Source organism: Clinocottus analis, unplaced genomic scaffold (genome assembly GCF_023055335.1).
Source record: "Clinocottus analis isolate CAN_PGR_092001 unplaced genomic scaffold, fCliAna1.0.p SCAF_12, whole genome shotgun sequence".
In the NCBI taxonomy this organism is placed as follows: domain Eukaryota; kingdom Metazoa; phylum Chordata; class Actinopteri; order Perciformes; family Cottidae; genus Clinocottus; species Clinocottus analis.
In genome coordinates, this window is record NW_027175843.1 from 13,268,814 (window position 1) to 13,285,080 (window position 16,267).

Below are 16,267 nucleotides of genomic sequence, written 5' to 3' on the forward strand. Positions count from 1 at the left end.
ATCTGTTACGTGTTGATACGTAAACAGCCATACAAGTGAGGGATCACTGTACATGCATCCCAAACGGCTGGAACAATGTGAATGGAGAATGAATGGCTGTGGTCAGAGGGTGGGCTGCTGGTTGGTTTCAGCACCACGGACAGCAGCACGCAGCCACAGCTCCTCCTTCCTCCTTATGATGCCTGAATGCCTCTCTCTCCCGGAATGGTGTTAGTCCTTGGACACAGCACACCCTGATGGATGCTTCGGTATTTGCATCATTAAAGCAAAATGCACGGAACAGAATTCAGCACATGGAAAAACACGCATAATCAATAAGCAAAAGGAGATTCTGCAGAATCTTTAATATTATTGGTCAGTTAGGTACAGGAAACACCTTTTTGTTGTATCCCATAGCTCATTACAGGAGACATCATCATTCATATAGACAAACATCCAGAAAACCAGACCCAGGTGAAACACTCACCAAATTACACATGTTTAAACATAATAACATGACTGATTGGTTTACCAGGTGATGTTCTCACATGTGAGGCTTTTCAGATGAAGAAACCACGCACTTCTCAAGTGGTTGAAATACTGAAAACCATTCAAAAACATTGTCCACCTGAGTCTGGTGGTGTGACGCTTTTCTCTATGTGTCCTGTCTCCATGTAACCATGTTTAGGCCTGTTTGGACCACGATACCATGGCAACTTTTTGAGGCAAGGCTGATGAAAAGCCAGCAATTATAATCAGGACTAATTTGAGAGGGAATGATGAAAAACAAATTGTATACATCACTGTCAACCACACCTCTTTCTAGGATTAACAAATAAATAACAATAAATAAATAAATACAAATTTCAGCTGCCTCAAAAGTGACCCAAGTATCATTGTCTTAAATTAAGGGTGTTCACACAACAACACATGGAAAGTCAGCATGCTCACAGTAACTCACATACAGATATGAATGTCTTTATAGAATATGTATCTGTCATCACAGCTTGGCAAAATTACACTTATACACAACAAATGCACAATAACACCTGCAACCATAATACCAGCCAGTTGAAAAAGACCCAAATATGTTTGAGTTGTCTTTGTCCAGTCAGAAAAAACTTCCTGTAAAACGAACGACCTCATCCCCTGGTAGGCGGTGGTGATATCGTCCAATAACAGTTGCCTATAGATAAAGAATGTATGTTTTCAAACAACCCGTAAACACGCACACACACACACACACACACAATCGCACACAACCAGTTTCTCACACTCTTATTACATGTTAATAACATCATGACAAATGTCAATCTTCTGAGTCACTGACTGAATGAATGTGAGATAGTTTACCTACAGTAAGCGGCTATGTTAAAAGCAATGAACCTGACAGAAGTACAAAACACTCCATAACATCCTACAGTAAGTTGGCAATTATGTTGACATAGTTAGGTTATATGTAATAATTGCTTGGCAGCATACAAAAATAAAAGAAGTTGCTCTGGTGCATATTCTGAATCATCTGCATTTGAGTTAAGTCGTCTCTCTGCAAACGGAAGGAATTGTTTTCGGCACATTTTTCAAAAACAAATGAGGCTGGCTCAGTTATTATATATTTGATTTGATTAGCATTAAAGTGTAACCATATCTGCCTAACTATTATACTACCAGTAGCAGCATCTCATTGTTGTAGTTTGGTGGCTAGCTTTTAGCCAGCCTGGCGAATGCATATTTTGAATCCCTTGTAAAAGAAAAAAAAAAAAAGAATTCCATGAAAATATTTTTTTTACATGCCCACTCCACACAACTTCACACAAATTTAAACAACAAGGAATACAAAACCTGACTGTCAAGGAAGAAGACAGTGTAGTGTTTTTCTACTCTATAGGGCTCTGTGATCAGTATTTCTGTTCTGATTTTTAAAGCATGTTTATGTTGAATTCCTGCTGTCTTTAACTTGGTTGGTGTCAGATGACCAGTTAAATGTGTATGCATTCATTTGGATTTTTAACCAGAGCTCAATGCTATTATACCACTATTGAACCTAAACCAATACAACAACTCAAGGCCCACGTTTCAATGTTTCACAAGTCGGTAATAACAGTAGAAATCAAAGATGGTCTGGATGATTCCAACAGGCATAGTGTCAGCAGCAGAACCAGGACTAATTAGAGTGACTGTGGATCAGTCACTAGCAAATACTTGTACCAAAACTGCAATGTTTGAGCTTTACTGACTCACTCCAACCAGCCAGCCACCCACCAAATAATCAAATGGGAGGCCCCCGTTTCAATTTTTCACAAGTCGGTAATAACAGTAGAAATCAAAGATGGTCTGGATGAGTCCAACAGGCATAGTGTCAGCAGCAGAACCAGGACTAATTAGAGTGACTGTGGATCGGTCACGAGCAAATACTGGTACCAAAACTGCAATGTTTGAGCTTTACTGACTCACTCCAGCCAGCCAGCCACCCACCAAATAATTAAAATGGGCCCAGGTGAGGAAACCTGCAAACCCTAGGAAAACAACGACACCTGATGGCTACACACGTGGCTAAAACAAACTATTGACAAAAATAGAGATTTGTTTCAAAAACCCACTTGAACATGAGAAGATGGCGACCTGCCTCAGCAACACTCGTGAGTGGCTAAATTCAAGACAAGTTGTTGATGAGATCGACAATTTGGTTTTGTTGATTTAAATTCCTCACTGTTTATGTGCTGATTCTACACCGCATGTGTTCAGTGGTCTCTCAGATGTTTAGGCCTATACTGTGTGCGTGGAAAGGATACTTTGTTTTAATGATTTACTTTTTCAATCGCTCAGTCACGGATGAACAAAAGCACGTCTCAAAACAGATTTTCTCTGTAATGGTGGCGAAATATGCCTTGGCAAGTTAATGCTGAGACATGACTAAGAATAAAACATTGTAATGCAATTGCAAATTTAGCCATTGAAGAGGCAACTGTTCCTGCATCTATCCTGTTTGATCAAGCTTCCCTTGTCAATTCCTTCGGTATGGTGAAGCAGGGCAACAAAGACTGGGACCTGTAAAATGGCTACATCTGTAATTGCAAATGTTGAGAACCACCAAGATCCACTTTTAGCACAGTGTAGCAGACCTTAGAAACGCATGATTTCAGCCAGGGCTGTGACAGCTCTGCTTCTATGGCCAAAGTCCTAGTAAAGATACAGTATCAGGGCAAGATAAGGAAGGAAGGATTGAGGCAAGAGGAAGAGAGATATGAAGAAGGGAGCTGGAATGACGTCCTATCCACCTCTTTCACAGCCTCTGGGTGAAGTTTTCTGGAAACACTCCTTTGGCGGCATTTCCTTTATTCTGCTGCCAGTCATCCTGTTTCATTCCCATCAGCCAGCCATCGTCCTAAAAACACAGACATGCAAAAACAGATACTGTCACTGTGACATGTGACACCACGGTACATAACTGTGTGTGTGTGTGTGTGTGTGTGTGTGTGTGTGTGTGTGTGTGAGTGTGTGTGTGTGTGTGTGTGTGTGTGTGTGTGTGTACCTGTTCGTCAGGGTTGTCAAACTTGATTACGAGCACCACATCACCGGTCTTCATCTCCAGTTCGTCTGTGTCGTTGGCAGCATAATCATGCATCACCTGGAGCTATATCACATAAATACGAGCATGAATGATCTCCATGTAGATACAGTACAAGATATATTTGGGTTAGGAAGTAGATGCTCAGCACCATTGATAGTTCTTTTAAATTCTGTATCCTGTTTTACCTTGAACAAGAAGCCAGGTGGCATTTCTTCAGGCTCTGATGCTACCTCTGTTGATTCTGTTGCTACTTCAGGCGTCTGAAAATACAGAAGGTTCATTTCATTTTTTTTTTCTTTAGCTCTGAAAGTAGTATTTACTAAAAAAACAAAACAAGTTAACAATAATCTGCAATAAAATAAGAAAATATTAACTATGAAAAGTGAACAACTACAAGCTGTACTGGAACCAGTATACAAATATGTTCAATTTAATAAATTCCCAGAATATTTCATTCACCTAAAACATAAACATTGAACATTTTTGGGGTGCTGTAAGCTCTTGATACAATACATATGTATACTATTACAATATACACAATTATTATACAACAATACACATTGTATACTCCAATACATACTGTAAATACAATATCACATCATTATATTCATAAGTTATTATTGCATGTCATAGTAGTTGATCTTGCAGGTACCTCCTCTGTTGATACTTCCTCCTCTGGTGCTGCAGCAGCTGCTGCAGACTCACCCTGGGAGCAGAGAGACATAGAAGAATAACAGAGAGAGGTCAAAGAATGAGACAAATGAACGGCCGAGATAAGGAGAGGGAAAGCATGAAAGAAAGAAGAGCAGACAGACAAGACAAAGACAGACAACAAGACAAGCTGCAATGCCTAGATAGCATCAAGTCATGGCTAATTCAAACAACTGTGTTCCTTCGATAGTAAGCATGGCCACTAATGCACAATTCCTATATAGGTATGGCTTTTGCACAGCATACTATGCATGGTTTTGTGTTTAGCAAAGGACTGGGATTAGATGTGTGTATTGATAATCAGATCAGTCTAGACACTTTCCCTCAGCAATTCATTTCCAACTTGCCCTATGTATCACAGTCGATGCATCCATGCTGCTGGTCCAAATGCATCCTACATCTTTCCAGCTCAAGATTTATCCGTTTCTCCAGCTTTCATTCACAATTTAACTCCCTATCATTTGTTCCTCTCCAGTACCTCATGCTCAAACCTCCTCCTCAAAAATCGATGCATCCGCCATTTTCGTCCAGATGCATCTCTCCATTTTTTTTCTCTCTCTCCTCGGTTACCTGACCCTCTTCACCATCCAACGTAGCAGCAGCTGGTTTGGTGTCTTCCTCAGCGACTTCAGCTTGAGCCTCAGCTGCAGGTGTTTCATCTTTAGGGGCGGGAACCTCAGTGGCAGGTACCTCAGGGGAAGGCGCCTCAGGGGAAGACACCTCAACGACAGGCACCTCTGTGACCGGCTGGTCGTCATCATCGCCCCAGTCCTCCTGGGCTTCTACCTCGGGATCACAATAAACCTGCTGGCCCTCCTCGTCCCCCCCTGCCTCCTGAGCCGGAGCCACAGGGTCATAGCGAACCGGTAGGGTTCCGTCATCCCCCCAGCCCTCTGTGGCAGCGGCTATGGGGTCATAGCGGATAGGCTGTGAACCATCATCACCCCAGGCGTCTGTGGCAGCAGCCACAGGGTCATAGTTCTGTGCGGCGTCCTCTTCCTGGGCACCACTGTCCTCATGCTAAGGGGCAAGGATCACGTTTCAAGCAGTCAGAGGTAAAAAAAAAATATATATATATATTTTACCTTTTGGGTATTATAAGGGATTTATAAATCAAATGGTTGAGGAAATATTAAGGGACATAAAGGCAAGGTATAAGAGATATTTAAGGCCAGATTCAAGGGCTCAGCATTACAATGGACAAAAGGGAATTTAGGGATATGTTCAACAAAACAGTGAGCTATGGAAAACGTAAATATTTTTGATGGACAAAGGATTAGGGAATTTATGGAGATGTTGCACAAGTAGTGTGCATAAGGGTTGTGTATTGAGAATGGCGGATAAGGTTTTCAAAAGGTAAGTGAGTTCAAACATACAAGGACCATACAGGGAATGTTGTATGCTTGTAATATCTTATGCTAATCATATTACATCATGAAACATTTTTGAAACGGGCCAAAGATGCCATGGACTTCGGTTGGGATGGGAGGAGTTCACCAGCAAGTCATCATCATCATCACCACCATCATCATCATAAGACCCAAGAAGATTGATGAACCTTTACAGAGAAGGTTCAGATCAAACTAAAAGACACATGAAGATAAGGAAGGGTGGCAGCAGGAGACGGAAACGCAAAACTCAGCCTTTTCCCATCAGAAAATAGATGTTGGATCTTCTGCGTGTAGTTTGCAAGCATAGCTTTTTTTTTCCCACGGCTATGTTCAGATGGAGAAAGAGGAAGGCAGCTTTGTAAGAGTAGAAGTGTCGTTCCTTTCTGAGCTATCACTGTTTTGCCTCAAGCTCTAATACAGCAGAACTGTATGATCGTTGAGACACATCTCTCTTACAGTGATAGGGATGAACAAAAAGGTTATTTAATGGCCGGGATGCCAAGTTGCAAGCAACGCTTTGTGAAGTTGCCCACTAGCTCTCATTAGTCTCATTTCCATGAAACAATCCACTGAAAACATGAGCAACTTCACTCAACTTTCAGAACAAAACGGTTCCCTGTGTGTCACATGGAGCTAACATGTGATGGTTACATGTTCCGTTAGTGCAACATGTGAACATACAGGGATAGGAGGGAAACGGAAAGAAAGGTGGTGGATTCAGTTACAAATCATTTGACAAAGATGCCATTTTTAATTTATATTTAGGATTACATTTATGATAAAAAAAAGATATGTAAGTTTGTTATCTTTTATGGGTGTCAATGATATCTTACAATCAACCCTATGGGTTTTGGGTCCACTGAAGCCTACACTGTTTATCATCATTATGCTGTGCATACTGCACCTGTAGACCAGAGAGATCCCTCTTCAGAGAGGATTGCATATCATAAACCATTTATATTTGTTCAATATAATAGTGTAAAATGTCAATTTGAAACTGAATTGACCCACACTCATTCCCATGTTCTATTTGTGCTGTACAACAATCTCTTCAGTGTTTAAGTTATCACATCAAGCACTGCAGACACAAAGACGACGCACAAACAGATTTGGGACGGACAAATGAAAGAGATCCATTTATGGAAAAGCTTGTTAATATGCAGCAATGGCCATTATACAAGTCCCAGGGTGGGGCTTGTATACTGGCTTCTTAAGTAGTAAAAGTAAGCAACAAAAAATTAATTGATGGTCACTATGGACATAAATAACAATAGTCTGATGAGGATGATGATCATAATGATAATTGAATATGTTTACACATTACATGACGTATGTCACAGAGGACATGCTTACCCATGAGTCCCAGTTTGCAGGCTGTGGAAATAAGAGGAAGCAAAATGAGGATACAGAACTAAATTCTTTACAAAGCTCTTGTTATAGCTCATTGCATTCAAAAAGAACCGTCCAGTGCAGGTCCCATGCTATAAACCTACAAGCACATAGCAGTACATCTCCAGCAGAAGAAGAGTACAGGCAACAAGTCTGAAGCACTAAATTATGTATGTCTAAAGAGGTAACGGCTCTCATATGTTTTGCACAGAGAGCGAGTGGAATGGAGGAGAAAGGTACACAGCGAAACATAAATATTGATAAGGATTAATTTAACATTGCAATCAGCCTTAAGTGATTTCAGTATTTTCATTCAGAATCCCCCTTAACAAAGTAAAATGTCACTCGCACCAGAATATCTTGACCCAAATGATGAAGCAACAATCCTATGAAGTGACAACAGTTGTCAGTGCGTCTGTACTAAAGAAGGCACCTCAGAGCCCCTGATAACATGATATTGAATATGAGAATTTGAGAATGTGAGAACATTTTAGTCAGGAAGGTTACAATATTGTAACCTAATAAGCACAGGCGGAGCCCTCTACTGGGCTTTATGAGAAACAATAAGTTATTCAGCGCACACTGCTGTCTGCCATCCAACACCCTCTTAGCGTAGCAGGGTAGAAGGGACAGGGGCCTTTGGTAGAGGGCTCTGCCAATGCTTTTAGAAACAGGGTTACAAAATCATAACCTTTGTTCTAATTCAAACTGACTGGACTTCATGGGTACAGTGGATGGAGCCCGAGGGATGCATGGCCTGCTGTGACATAACATCTCCCCAACCACATTAACTGTGTTTCACTTTGTTTATCCTCTCTCCAAATCAAACTTGTCTCCTAACTTTATTTGCTAACTTTGTCTGCTTTTCTTTCTTCTTCTTTTTTTAGCATACAATAAACTGAGCTATAAACTGAATCATGCATAACATGTTCATGTCAATAAAACACATGAGGTAAATAGGTCAAAATGAAATGCCACATATGGAACTTTGGAGTGGGTTTATTCTCTGCAGGTTTGTCTCTGCAGCTTACATTTCACATGTAGGCGTTAGACTGATAGTTTAATAAAGAAATAGACATTTTGTACCCTACATAATTTGAACATTTATTTTTTTTGGATTCTGAGCCTGGAATCAATTACTTTAAGGTTTTACACGATCACTGACAGTTTTTTTTTTTATGTAACCCTCTATGACCGTGAACACCTGAAAATGTCAATTTATGACCTGAACTTAATTAAGGAGTTTTAGAAAGTAGAGTTTTCACCTCTTAGAAAACAGGAACCATGATAAAAAAATCTATTTTCTGTCAGGTTGAGGTTACCCAACATGCTCAGATAAAGCAAGTACAACCCGATGTCATATGAGTATCTAAAACTACGTTCTGCTGAACAGTTCTGAAGAAAAAGAAGAAGAAGAAGCAGATTCAGGGTATAGTCTTCACTCCATGCCATGAGTGATCTGTGGATAGCGCTGAAGCAGGTCGTGGTCACTAAAAGCAGGTTTCTACAGATCATCATGCCATCATCCACCTTGTGTTTAGGTAAATTGGAAAGAAGCAGCGCAGGTAAATCTCAAACTATGCCAAGCATATCAAGCAATTTAATTTCATATCCAGCCTCATCAAGCTTGTTTTTTAGTCAAACCACTGAAACACAATGTCAAAAGACACAAATACAACTAAATATTTAGATTACTGGCGACTGGAAATGTTGTCGTTGTTGCTCCTCAGTATTTCAAATTGATGGCATAGTTCTCATGACAATAATTTAAAGCTTATCTGGATAAAATATCAACTATCTTGAGAAGCTTGACATTTCTTGGTGCGAGGGTCTCTCTATGATCTATATGTTCATGCCATGTAGCATCCACCTGTGTGACCGTGGGGGCTTTGGTTGCTGTACTGAAAGAGTCCAGATCCATGTCCAACAGGCTGCTCGCTGCAGGACTGTCAAACTGATAACAACAGGAATAGGAGGGCTCATTGGCCAGTTGGGCACAATAGAGGGGCAAGGAATAGAATAGAATAATATAAAATAGAATAGAATAATATAGAATAGAATAGAATAGATTAGAATAGAATAATATCGAATAGAATAAAATAGAAAAGAACATAATTGAACAGAACAGAAAAGAATAGAATATAACAGAATATAATAAAACAGAAAAGAACAGAACAGAATAGAATATAACAGAATACAATAGAATAGAATGAAAGTAGGAAAAGGGGCAGGCCAGACGAAGGGATACTTAAAGGATCCGACCAGTGCAGGAGAATGTTACCTTAGAGGGCTGTGGCTGTTTGTGGACAGCGGCGGCTCACTAACCTCTGTAGGGGAGGTGACGTTGATGTCAGGAGCAGCTGCAGCATCAAACAGGCTGATGATGTTCTCAGTTTTCATCTCCTTACATGGGGTCACCTTTGGTGGAGGAGGCATTGCAGGCCGTAGCTAGAACAGAGAAAGAAGCATGGTGACAAAGTTAAAAGTGTAAAAGTAAAAGTGTTATGCTTGTCTGCATTTAAAAAAAACTGAATACAAACATTTTGATTTCAAAGTTAACAGATTCAGAGTCAAACTCAGCAGAAATGATGACATGTCATTGCAGAATAAGCACACATGTAACTGATTACATGGTGGCTCGATGGTTTGTTATTCAAACCTGTGTGTAGTCATAATGCAGACAAATATTTCAACACAGAAACAACCAGAGAGAGTTTGCTTACCTTGGATGGAGATTTGGGGATTGGTGGTGGTCCTCCTGGCCTGAGAGTGTGGTTAGATGCTTCTTTTACACTCACACTGAGTGAATGAGAGAGAGACAGATGGAGGGCGAAACAGACATACAGACCGATTACAGAGACAGTAACAAGGATTACAAATGATGTGAGAGAAGGGTCAAAGGTTAAAAGGTGCAGCTAAAATCACGACTTGAGAAGTTATGAGGCATGCTCTACAAGAGTCCAAGAGCCGTCATGCAAGAAAAAAGTATGCCTTCCTTCCCTCCATTGCTATTCTTTTCATCCCTCCATCCCATGCAAGCAGGCTGTGTCTGTGCCTCCAGTGAATCCTCACAAGAGAGCAGTGATAGAGTCTAAAGCTAACAAAAGCAGCCCCAAATCTGTAGATAATTTGAGTTTTGAAAAAAACCTCAAATCTATTGCTGGACCAGGAAATGTTGTACATTAGTGGTGTTAGTGAAAAAAAAAGAGGTCATTCTTTAAAAACTCAAGCATTACATCACCAAGACTGAAAGTGGAGAGGGGGTGGGGGATAGCTTGAAGCTTATCGTGTGTCAGCAGGGTTTTTATTATTATTATACTGCAATTGTAAATCTGTTCAGGAATATTTACCACTAAAGCAATTAACTAAGGTATAGATTACACACAGAAGGGGGATAACAGTGGGTTAACAGGGGCTCATTTATGTCCTGCGGCCCCGTAGTAAATCCTTGTGCATCATCCCACCGAGTACCCACGCTTCGGGTTGCATTGTTATGTAACAGTCTTGCCAGGTGGAGCATGAAACATGCAGTTTTGCTCAACTCTTAAATATATCTGCTCATCAGCGTGTCTGTGCACGATCAAGCACTTGTTCCTCCTTAAATCTCCCAAGCCTGCAGACTGACTGACAGACAGACAGCTGGACAGACAGGTGAGTTGGACAGACAGACAAGAGTTGTGTCACCATGGTTACCACAGTTGCTGCCGGTTACCTCCTATTTGCTCCTGACGATGAGGCGCCGCAGGTACCTGTTTTTCTGAAAGGGGGGGGGTTCAGGGTTGGCTCCAGGTTAATGCATTCCATTGTGTTTGTCTCTTCCTGAAGCTCAACATGTGTCGATACGTCGTCAAGACGTTCCGTATTTTTTGTGTTTTTTATTTCCTCTTGCCTTGCAGCAAACTCAGGAAAATAAACTTTCAAATGACCTTCTGATGCAGCACACTACATTATTCAAGCACGATGCATTATGTGCTCTGATTAAAATATTGCAAAAGGTGCCATGGATATATATATAACCCGTATTTTCTTTGTTGTTTAATTTACAATGACTAACCACAGTGATTTATTTATGAGACATGTTAAAATGTTTCCCAAGATTTTAAGGAGGTTTTTCTGGTAGAAGTTTTTTTAGTTTTTTTTTAGATCAAAGTTGCTGGATTTTGACCTGAGTGAAATACATAACATATTCGTTCTTTTGAGTGTGCATGGCATTGGCATTCATCTATAAATGTACTTTTTAACATCTCCAATGTTAAAATAATATGTATTCAAACTAACCTGCTTGTTTGCTGCATTTCTGTACTCTCTAATTTCTCCAAGACGTCATACAGATCCTGATCCAACTGCAGAGGGGGAAAGAAGAGGTGTCGGATATTATACCTACAACTTATTGCATCGCACCATCAACATCATCTCCATCCTACATTGTTCCAGCACAATACGCACATTGACAAAAATCAATATAATGTGTTGTGTGTTGCTCTGTAATATCATCAAAGTGCTGCTGAGTGTGTCTGCTATGGTTTATTTGCATCATCATGTCCAAAGTCAGATTGACAGTATTTAAAACTCAAGCTAATCAGTAATGTGGAGGATAATCTCTCTGCAGTCCGTTAAAACCCAATGTCCTACTGTTGAATTACATAGGAAAATAAAAACATAAATGAACTATAACTGACTTTGCCTAATGTTTAAAAAATAGCAACATGTTTTTTTACATTCAGTTATTGATGAGGTTAAAACTGGCATTATCGACCTTTACCATCAACTGTCACCTGACACCCTGGGTCGATTTGTTTCGCTTGCTCTTTATCTAACTTCAGCATCAATGGAGGTCTATACGCGAGACTCACCCGGCCAATTTCCTTGTGAAACTTCTCCTCAAAACCAGCCAAACTTTGGAAGGTGCTGACATAAAACCCAACACGACTAGAAAGGGCAGAGAAGAGAAGAGAAAGAAAGACAGTATTGAACGCATTACTGGCATGACTCGACATGACATCCTGTGATGACGTAAGTGACACGTAATTACAGCCTCAGTCCACCAACAGGAAATCCTTTCCACAGACACAAACACATACACACCTGTTCCAGAGTGAAGGTAATTCCTCTTGCAAGTCGATATTAATCTCCTCAAACACCTTCTGGGCTCTCTCCAACTCGTCCTCAGCCTGAAACACACACGCACACACACGCACACACACACACACACACACACACACACACACACGATGAAATGCAACAGCCCCTTGTTACGTCTCTTGTGTCTTTGATCACGGGGGGCTAGCAGGATACTTCTTATCATTGTTCCATAGTCAACAGGCCTTTCAGGATTAAGTGCATCGAGATTGTTGTGTACCTGGTTTCTGGACAGACTGCTCTGGGCAACATTGTGTGCGGACAATATACCCTGAGCCCAGCCTGGTGTGGCTCGCTCCAACAAAGAGGAGGGCTGAGGGGGAAAGTGAGAATGAAACAAATAAAACACATTATTTATGGTAATGACAGCATAATCGGAGAGCCACTGCTTCTGTGTCAAAAACGTTTAGAATTTATTTTACCTTGGTAATTTTGATGCCCCCGTCCTTTTTCTTGGTCTTGTGTGTGGTGGCGTAGTTGTGCCTGGCGCTGTCGTAATCGACCAGCTTCCTGTCCCTCTTAGCTATACGTGACTGGACGAAAAGAGGACAACGAGTTTTGAAACATTCAGTGTCTCCACCTGCAGGGTTGAACTTCATCTTCGAAACATACACTTCCTTTTTCGGTAGTATGATTATTCAAACTTCAGTAAGATCACAAGCCTGGCTGTCACTGCACGGACACTATATCATAATACTTTTTGGTCATGGATTCTGCGGGGTACAACCACACAGCTTACCTTGATGTCAGGGAACTGGCCCAGGTAAGTATCCATGGAGATGAGAGAATTAGATACCAGCTTTTGGTGGTAGTCAGTCCACAGGACATCACAGTCCTACAGCATGGATGAACAATAACGATGCCACACATAATCACAATTACATATTTCACATTGCAAATTGCTTGTGATGCTTCATTCACTGGAACCCACACTGCTTCTCACACATTTCTCCACCACATTTGAGTCAGTTTCTGTAGCTCCGCAGCTATGTCTTGGCTCCCAATCTTGAAATCTAAATTAAGAATAAACTGAAACCCTTTTAGCTGATTGCCTTTTTTTGCACCCAGCCTGAAGTAGTTTTGTCACATAAAAACCATTAAACCAAAATTATCTTCAAGGAGAATATACTTATTGCAGTCGCAGGAAATTCCAAGGAGCCAATCAACATCTCTCACAAGAGATGTTCATGTATAATTTGGAAAAGTTTGCCAAGTGGACTCAGCTTAGCAGACCCTGTGAAAAAATAGCTGCTGTGATACATAAGCTAATCAGGAGCCAAGTGCACACACACACGCACACACACACACACACACACACACACACACACACACACACACACACACACACACACACACTCAGCTAATCAACTAATGTACGCAGTATAAAATGAAGTGCTTCTGACCTTTATATGGCAACCAGTTTGTCTGAAAATTCCCACACATGCAGGCAATCTCTGCATTTAAACTCATTCATGAAAAGTGTTACAAACCTCTACGATGTTATCCACTTCGTCCTTGCCGTACCACTCTGGTTCATACATGTCAGCCAAACATGACTGCACGTTCTTGGAGGACTCGTGCATGGCTGAGGACAAACACACATTCTTCATTAGTGGAACATCGATAGCTACTTGCAGGTTATGGTGTGTATGTCCACATCCACACATAGGTGTTTACATGGACAACTGTGTATGTGCAAGCATGGATCTGTAAATGCTCGTGTGTGTCACCTTTCACTGCCTCCAGGTATGCCCTGAGGTCCCTTTGCAGTTTGCTGCCTTCAGTCTGGGGGATTGAAACACAAAACATTGGACACAAAACCCAAAAACTAACAAATGTGAGGAGAAACGTTCAGAGCTGGTTTAGCCAACACATATTTTCGTCTCTGCAAATGCAAACCTGTCAGAGGTCAGAGGGAAACCGTTTGTATAAGCAGAGGGTACACATATAATCTAAAAAATCTGTCAAGTTATGTTTTTTTAATACAATAATCAGTAACAATTTTGATTGATTCCTGTGTAAATTAGAAATATCACTCTGCCATTCAACATGGTGGCATTCATTGGACGGTACTCACGTATTGTTTGTTGAAGTTGATCACTCCCTCCTCAAAAGCAACATCTTTGGTCTCATCGGCTTTGCCAAGCTTCTGAAGAACCTATTAGTTCACAACATCATATCTAATATTAACAATTGATTTTGTTCAGTTATTTGACAGAGGCTGGGACATGTTCCCAAAAGACACAACACCTGTTCCATTGTCTTGATCTTTGGCTTTCTTCTAAGTTTTCGATCAAATACGATTGATCTGCATTTAAAAGCAATATATAACAAAGCATGTATAGCCATTGTTATAAAGAGCAATAGGAACGCAAATTAAACAAGTCTTATTTAATCTAATGATAAGTAAAAAATAACAGAGATAAGTCACATTAGCAGTATATATTGCATGTATGCATGATATACATTACTTATATATAAATTTATATAAGCTGACATGTTGTCAGTACAGTGACATTCACATATTTAAAGCAAACAGGAGCACCATTATCTGGTTTCTCTGCCTGTCTCTTTTTATCTTAACTGCTGATGATGCATTATGATAGACAAATAGCGCCCCCTGCCATTAATTCCGAACACAACGTGCAGGTGCATAAACGCAGACTAGGCCTGGACCTATATCTATTGCAGCATGTGTCATAATTATTATACTATTGCTGGAAAGATATAAGAGAGTTTGCAGCAGTTACAATTTATGTATCAAACACTCAATGCAATACCCATATTGCATTTTAGAATGCCAGAAACACATCAGCCATCGACTAAATTATGAGTCGACTCAGATATGTGCAATATATGCACGTGCCCGCTGAATGACATTGAGTTCAGTTACGATGTGTTTCAAGTGGACATCCCCATTCCCAAATAAGCCGTCACCATCCCTGCACTTCTTTTCTATGATGTCGTGATGCGACACTTTGCCTTGCTGGAGGATGGATGTGTCACTGCTGCTTCGTGGCTCGTGGGCCTGGACGGTAATTCCCCCCCAACGTCCCCCCCGTTAACTCGTTGATGAGCAGCTCTTACCTTTTCTTGGGCTCTCGTTAGTTTTTTCTGAACGTTGCTGGCCACTTTCCCTGCGGTCAGCCCCTTCCCCAAATTCAACTCAGCCATCTTGTAGCGTAGATCTGTCTTTGGATGCGGGAAGGAAGGAAATAAGAGCAATAACGATCGGATGGACCGCTACGGCGACCGATGAGGCAACTGCATCAATGTCCAGAGGATAAAGATAGGCGATGAATGGAATAATGTGACGTTATGGTGTATCTCTAGGAGGATGTGTATGCAGAACGCTAACCTGTATTCTCAAATGTTGAGCAACCGAGTGCGCGTCCGTGACAGAGGAGGATGCTGTCAGAGAGGCTCTTAAAGGCACAGATGCTGCTGCGCGTTCACACATCAACCTGCACAGTATATGCGACACCGAGTAGTAAAGCTCTAACGTATACTGTCAACACAGTGTGCGGTTTTACAACGCAGCACTCACTTCCATAAAATACAGTCTTTGCTGATCTTTGTCATCACTTTTTTTTTTTTTTAACCTAAAATGATCTTTAGACCTTATGATTATGAAGTCCTAAAATAATAAATGTCTCAAATCCATTCAATAAACAATCAACCGAGCATTTACACGCTGGCTTGCTTCCAAGCACATACGTGTATTAACGCTTCATAGGCCCATCGGTCTCAGTACTATCGTTACGTAACACGACGTGAGAACCATCCAGAGCAGCAGATCACTGGAGTTCAGCTCAGCAGTCAAGTTGCCCAAGGAACAAACGATGCACGAGCCATTATACGTTTTCAGTATGAAATGTTTTCCTATTATTTTCTGCAGTGCACATTGGTTTGGAAATAATATATGAGAAATAACCCAATTGCACGTGAAGTGAAACTAAACTATTAAAACGCGCTCTAAATGAAATGTACAGTCTGTATATGATGGAGGAGGCTACACGTCAAGCACGAGCTCTGATACCCTGATAGCGTGTCTGATCCGGGATGATTAACAGCTCTGAGGATACAG

General features: G+C 40.9%; 1 protein-coding gene across 3 annotated transcripts; it reads right to left on the reverse strand.

The window, feature by feature from the left end:
• Nucleotides 1-331: 331 nt before the first annotated feature.
• Nucleotides 332-15,584, reverse strand: LOC137782708 (myc box-dependent-interacting protein 1). 3 transcript variants are annotated; one of them, XM_068572254.1, is made up of 19 exons: nt 15,268-15,584; nt 14,258-14,338; nt 13,911-13,965; nt 13,671-13,765; nt 12,920-13,015; nt 12,603-12,713; nt 12,401-12,493; nt 12,127-12,212; nt 11,895-11,970; nt 11,320-11,384; nt 10,754-10,798; nt 9,765-9,840; nt 9,367-9,489; nt 7,006-7,026; nt 4,832-5,281; nt 4,203-4,256; nt 3,736-3,810; nt 3,512-3,613; nt 332-3,364 (listed from the first exon to the last, which is right to left on the reverse strand). In XM_068572254.1, exons 1-19 carry the CDS (start codon nt 15,352-15,354, stop codon nt 3,263-3,265), a joined length of 1,893 nt encoding a protein of 630 aa, XP_068428355.1. In that variant the 5' UTR covers nt 15,355-15,584; the 3' UTR covers nt 332-3,262. The 3 variants fall into 3 exon arrangements, with proteins under 3 accessions (XP_068428355.1, XP_068428357.1, XP_068428358.1); XM_068572256.1 differs by lacking the exon at nt 10,754-10,798; XM_068572257.1 differs by lacking the exon at nt 4,832-5,281.
• Between the last annotated feature and the right edge of the window lie 683 nt (nt 15,585-16,267).

Coding starts and splice junctions, on each gene's coding strand:
- LOC137782708 (XM_068572254.1), bottom strand. CDS start 15,354: ATGGCTGAGTTGAATTTGGGGAAGGGGCTGACCGCAGGGAAAGTGGCC. Junction 12,714..12,919: donor GCCAGTTCCCTGACATCAAG/GTAAGCTGTGTG, acceptor CTTTTCGTCCAG/TCACGTATAGCTAAGAGGGA. Junction 12,494..12,602: donor GGGGCATCAAAATTACCAAG/GTAAAATAAATT, acceptor TTTCCCCCTCAG/CCCTCCTCTTTGTTGGAGCG.